This window comes from Capsicum annuum, chromosome 6 (genome assembly GCF_002878395.1).
Source record: "Capsicum annuum cultivar UCD-10X-F1 chromosome 6, UCD10Xv1.1, whole genome shotgun sequence".
Classification (NCBI taxonomy): domain Eukaryota; kingdom Viridiplantae; phylum Streptophyta; class Magnoliopsida; order Solanales; family Solanaceae; genus Capsicum; species Capsicum annuum.
Genome location: NC_061116.1, coordinates 174,348,295 through 174,355,109, shown reverse-complemented (window position 1 = coordinate 174,355,109; position 6,815 = coordinate 174,348,295). Strand labels below are relative to the sequence as shown.

General features: G+C 35.9%; 1 protein-coding gene across 1 annotated transcript; it reads left to right on the top strand.

Moving 5' to 3' along the window:
- The first annotated feature begins 796 nt into the window (after positions 1–796).
- Positions 797–1,153, top strand: LOC107874070. Its single transcript, XM_016720959.2, has one exon. The coding sequence runs from the start codon at positions 797–799 to the stop codon at positions 1,151–1,153; it is 357 nt and encodes a 118-aa protein (XP_016576445.2).
- The last annotated feature ends 5,662 nt before the right edge of the window (positions 1,154–6,815 follow it).

The window sequence follows — 6,815 nt, the reverse complement described above, 5'->3', positions numbered from 1 at the left end:
TTCATAGCCTAGTCTACAATAATTTGTAGATCGATATTTAAGTTATTGAAGAAGGATGCCACCGCTGGATGGACTGAAGAATGTCAAAAGGCTTTCGACAAAATCAAGGAGTACTTGTTCAACCCACCAGTGTTGGTTCCACCAGAACCGAGAAAGCCAATGATGTTATATCTATCTATTATGGAAAATGCATTTGGATGTGTGTTAGGACAGCATGATGATATAAGGAGAAAGGAGTAAGCCATTTACTACCTGAGTAAGAAGTTCACACCGTATGAAGAAAGGCATATATTGTTGGAGCAGATCTGTTGTGCATTGACTTAGGTTCTGCAAAGTTTAAGGCATTACCTATCCGCATATACCATGTACCTGATTTCAAGAATGGATCCACTCAAGTACATCTTTTAGAAACCAATGTCTACTGGAAAATTGGCAAAATGGCAGATTTTGTTGAGCGAGTTTGATATTGTGTATGTTTTGATATTGTGTACGTGACACAAAAAGTTGTCAAAGGATAAGCTTTAGCTGATCACTTGGTAGAAAATCCAGTGGATTAAGATTACAAGCCACTCAATACCTACTTTCCTGATGAAGAGGTGTTATTTGCATAGAAGACATCTTAGAGCCATATGATGGATAGAGAATGTTCTTGGGTGGAGTATCAAAGTTTAAAGGAGTCTGAATTGGAGCAGTTCTAGTTTCAAAAATAGGTCAAAATTACCCAATCCCTACGAAGATTAGGTTTCCTTTCATGAACAATATGGCAGAATATAAGGCTTGTATTTTCAAACTTAGAATGGCAGTAGACATGGACATCAAAGAGCTTATGGTGATAGGAGATTCAGATTTATTGATCTTACTGCAAGGAAAATGGACCACCAAGAATGTCAAAATCCTTCCTTATGTGCAATGTATTAAGGAGCTAAGTAAAAGGTTCACGAAGATTGAGTTCAAACATGTCCCTCGAATTCAAAATGAGTTTGTTGATGCCCTAGCGACAATATCTTCAATGATTCAACATCCAGACAAGAATTACATTGATCCCATCAAGGTGGAGATACATGATCAACATGCATACTGTAATCATATGGATGAACAACCAGATGGAAAACCATGGTACTATGACATCAAAAGGTTTCTCGAAGCAGGATAATATCTATAGAGCGCTACTAGCAAGCAGAAGAGGACTTTAATAAGGATGGCAGGAGGACTCCAAACTTGGTTTTATTATGATGTATACATACCACAGAAGCCGTATGATTTTTGAAGGAAATACAGGCTGGAACTTATAGACCTCACATAAATGGTTTCATGCTTGTGAAGAAGCTTTTGAGAGCTGGATACTTTTGGATGACCATGGAAAGGGATAACATTCAATATGTGTAGAAATGTCACCAATGTCAAACTTATGGGGACTTTATATGGGTTCCGCCAAACGAGATCAATGTGATGGGTTCCCCTTGGCCGTTTGCTGCTTGGGGCATAGATGTTATTGGACCTATAAAGCCTTCTGCGTCCAATGGACATCGTTTTATCTTGTTAGCTATTGACTATTTCACAAAATAGGTTGAAGCTTCAACACACAAGGCAGTAACTAAGAAAGTCATAGATGATTTCATTTACATTTACAATAACTTAGTCTGTTGATTTGGAATTCTAGAGTCAATCATAATTGATAATAGGGTCAATCTCAATAGCAACCTAATGAGAGAGATTTGTGAAAGGTTTAAGATTTCCCATCGAAACTCCATAGCATATCGACCACAAATGAATGGAGCAATTGAAGCTACAAATAAGAATATCAAGAGAATCTTGAAGAGTATTATGGAAGGCAATAGGGAATGGCCTAATAAGCTACCATATGCTTTGCTCGACTATCGCACCACAATGAGAATTTCTATTGGGGCAACCCCCTACATGTTGGTTTATAGTTCAGAAGTAGTGATACCTATAGAGGTGGAGATACCTTTATTAAGGATTATTCAGGAGATTGGTCTAGATGACGTTGAATAGATTCATAGAAGGATCTAACAGATGATGCTTATTGTTGAAAAAAGATTGGACGTAGTCTGTCATGGTCAACTCTATCAAAATAGAATGATCAAGGCATTCAATATGAAAGTCAAGCCTCGTTGATTCACACCAGGACAACTAGTATTAAAGAAGATATTTTCTCACCAAGATGAAGGCAAAGGTAAGATTGCGCCACATTGGCAAGGACCCTACATAGTTCACCAAGTACTCTCATGAGGAGCAGTAATCCTCGTGGAAATGGATGGCACAGTAAGCACGAAGCTGATCAATTCAGACGTCATTAATAAGTAATACATTTGAAGACATTAGGATTAGTTGTTGTTTCCTTGTACTTTTACATTTTTCTCTAATGTAACAAAACTATGTATTAGCCTAACTTCCCATGGCGGGATACGTAGGCAGCCCACATAGGGTCTGGTTTCCCTTAAAAAAACAAAAATCATCATCCTTTCATGTATTCAGAACTAAGCTCAACCTGAATTCCCATGGTGGGATACGTAGGTAATCCTCATCTAATTTGGTCCCTTCGTATTTTACTCATCTATTGTACCGAACTACGGCCTGACCTAATTCCACTTGGATATGTGGGCAGCTTGAGTCAGGCCCGGTCATTGTATTATTTTACTTTATCTTTTATATTGAACTATGTTATGACATGATTCCTATTATTAGGCTATGTAGGCAGTCTGAGTCAGACTCAGTCACTACATTTCATGTTTTTTTCTCTACCCTCGAACTATGTATAAACCTGATTCCTATATCAAGGATATGTAGGCAACCTAAAAGGTTCGGTCTTACCTTTAGGAAAACCTCCTTTCGCTTTTAGTAGAGCCTCATGATACAAACGATCTTTCCTCCAGAATCATCATAAGCATCGACAACTTGGAGGATAAAGCTACGAGAATCATGATCGATGAGTAGAGGCTTAACGGATTTTTGAACGTGTCATAATCCAAAAACTATAGAGGATTACTATATATACTTAATATATACGTAATATATTTGCGAAACATTATATATATATAGTTGAAAATACTTTCCTACCTTCCCACCTACTGAGACTCCAGATTTAGAAATGATAGAGCAACTGAGCGAGTGTTGGAGAATTCCGTAGATAAAGTTAGGATCCTCGAGTCGACACAAATCAACACCCCTCCCAACTAAGAGTTTTTATTTGAGCATAGGAAAATAAGAATTGGAAGACGACACCAGGTCACGCTTTGGGATAGGATCAAGGACATCATACAACTTATCACCATAACATGAGCCAAAACATTATTTTCCTACTTTATTCTCTTTGTATACATTTATATTGATCCTCACCAACTCTAAGAACTTTGTTTGAATTCTTTTATAGGTACGCTGAAGACTCGAGTCAAAGAAACAAAGAAAAGGGCCCCTCGTATAGAACTTAGACTAGTTTACTTCTTCCAATAAGCTCCACCAATCAAAGCCAACCACCTGACTGCGTTGAATAACTTTTTCAATCGAAGAATAATCGTCTAACTGCGTCAAATAACTCCACCAATCAGAGAGTGCCTCCTAACTTCAACCAAGTCAAGCTTTCGCATTTCGAGGACTGTAGATAAGAAAATAAAAGTCGAGCTTTCATATTCCAAAGACTGTATATAAACAAACAAAAGTTGAGCTTTCACATTCTGAGGACTATATATAAGCAAACAAAAGTCGAGCTTTCGCATTCCGAGGACTATATATAAGCAAACAAAATTCGAGCTTTCACATTCCAAAGACTGTATATAAGCAAACAAAAGTCGAGCTTTCGCATTCCGAGGCATATATATAAGCAAACAAAGTCAATTGTTTGCATTCAGAGGACTTTACATAAGCAAACAAAGTCAAGCTTCCACATTTTGAGGACTGTACAAAAGCAAAAAAAGTCGAATTTCATATTTCGAAGACTATACATAAGCAAGCAAACTAATCCTCTGCCAGTCGAAGGCTTTATTCTTCAAGAACTGCTTCGCTAGTTGGATGATGTTTATTTTTGAACAAACTACTTACCAGTCGAATGGCTTATTCTTCAATTGCTCGCTAGTCGGATGGCACAACAGCTCGCTAGTCGGATGAATTTTATTTTACAATAACTACTCAGCCGACAGAGGCTCTTTACATTTCAGTTATCGCCCCACCAGTCAGAGGCTTTTACTTTCAAGCAGCTGCTAAGCCGATGGAGGCTCTTTACATTTTAGTTATTGCCCCACCAATCGGAGGCTTTTACTTTCAAGCAACTGCTCAACCGATGGAGGCTCTTTACATTTCAGTTATCACCCCGTCAGTTGGAGGCTTTTACTTTCAAGCAACTGCTCAGCCGATGGAAGCTCTTTATATTTTAGTTATCGCCCCACCAGTCGAAGGCTCTTACTTTCAAGCAACTTCCCCACCAGTCAGAGCCTTTTACTTTAAGAAACTACCCCTCTAGTCAGAGGCTTTTATTTTACAACTTCTCAGCCGATTGTGGCTCTTTACATTTCAGTTATTGCCTCGCCATTCAGAGGACTCCATAAATGGAGATCACAATACTAGTTTGACTATCCAACTCAACTCTTTACATTACAATTTCAATTTATAATTTTTGAATGATAGGTACTTTTCACCCCTTTTACCTATTTTGTAGGACCATGCAGTACAACGTGGACCTACACTCTTAGAAGCAAACTGGGGCAATCTAGCAGAATGTTAAGCATCCCTAGCTACGTCAAGAATTCAGACGAATAAACTCAACTCAACTCAGCTCAGTCATCTCTGTTTCCTTAGTGTCATAGCCCAGTGCCATCTTAATCCAACATTGGGATAATTTTTAAAAACCCATAATTCCTTTTTCTCTCAAGATCCTTAGCAAATATTGCTATCCAACATCTCCTTATTCCCAACTATCTCAAACAACCAATTCAGGGTTAGGTGTACCCGTATCCATTTTATTCTTACTGAAATCTTTGTTATCATCCTCGAGGGAATCCAATGTCGTCATAATTCTACACTGGGTAAAATTTTGATATTTATCAAAATTTTGCAATGATTCGAACTACAGATGGCCTGACTTCTCATAAAACTCGAGATATGTAGGAATCTCAAAAATTGGAGCTCGGCCATAATCTTCCAAACATTTTGTTTTTCTCGAGACAAAATTGGTTACATCAACGTGATTTCTCAAAGATTTTCACACTAATCTTCGGCCAATCAGGGGCAAATGTTGACACCCAATTTTGGCTCGCTCTTTTTCCTCCAATTATTTTGCCGATACTTCTTGGCATTAAATAATTTTTCAAAATAAATTTGTATTTTTATCTCAATGAATTTCTAAAAGAGTAAAGGAAAAAATTTATTTTTCTATCATATTGTAAAATATTTTAATTAAATATAATTAAATATTTTAACATCAAAGATATCACACACACACAAAAAAATATTTTTGGCAATCGTATTCACATTCACATTCTTTCTAATTTTATTTCTTTCAGACAGTACTATGTATGTATGTTTTTATTATTATTTTTACATATATATACGTATATTTTGTTAATCTTAAATCGCAAATTTTTTTTATCAAATCGGACGCATATACTAAATTATTGATATAATTTATATACGTTATACTAAAGATAACATTAGGGTAGTAGAAAGCATTGATAAAACTAATTTTAGTAGAAAAAGAGTATTCGAGCCAACAATAACGTAATTTCATTCTTATTACTCAAGCCCGACTATTTCTCATAAATTTCAGTTAAAGAAGTTCAAAATTGGTTCAAAATCCGGACCAACTCCCATATCATATTCAGCAATCACACACTGCTATGTCATAAAAAACACAAAATTTTATCCCAATAAATACGAACTAAACTGATCTGCTGATTACTTTTCAATCCAAGGATCCCAAAATTTTCAGTTATCGTTATATATATATATATATATAATATTTTTTATTTATCTAATTATTTATTTATTTTACGTATTCATTTTCTTCCCTCCTTTCTTTTTAAAGTAAGTCAGACTGTTCTGATCAAAGATTGAATGGATAAAAAATAATCACATTTTAAATAACTTTTTTTAAATTTCTCTCTCTCTATATATATATATACATATATATATTTATTATTATTATTATTATTATTATTATTTTAGGATGTTTATTTTTAACGGTCTGATCAAACGATCGGACGATACAAATTTGAGTCAACAAAGCAGCCCCAAAATAGGGCTTTCTCTCACCCTGAGATGAGAAAATACGCCTCTCATCTCATTAGATACAGCTACCCATACCTCTACCCAGAAAACCTCAACTACTCCTCTGCTCAGCCTTTCCTTCACTTCAAATTTGTGGAATTCAAATTTTTGTCAACATGAATCCCTCCGTTTATCTATTTTCTTTGACCCCCTGGGATCAAAAGCCTTATTCTCTCCACTATTAGCTTGAAGGGGAGGGTAAAATCCAATGTCAGGATAAGGTTCGTCCAATCAATCCTATTCTCCGAATCAATCTAAAAGATTAAATTCAAGTTGGGAGCCTCTAAGTGTGCTTATAAAAGGTGGCTATGGCCATTCCTTTAGAGAACAAGAAAAAGCAGGAAAGAGAAGGAAGAAAAGGAGAATGAAAAGGAATCAGAGTGAGTATACATGTCTGAAATTGAGAAAGACTTAAAATTGTAAAGGTTTTTCTTTTCAATCAAAAATCTCTTTTTAATTTTTAGTCGAAATTCAAAGTTTTTGAGATCATTCCTACCCTTCTAGATTTCCCAAAGGCAAAAAACCACAAGAACCTGATG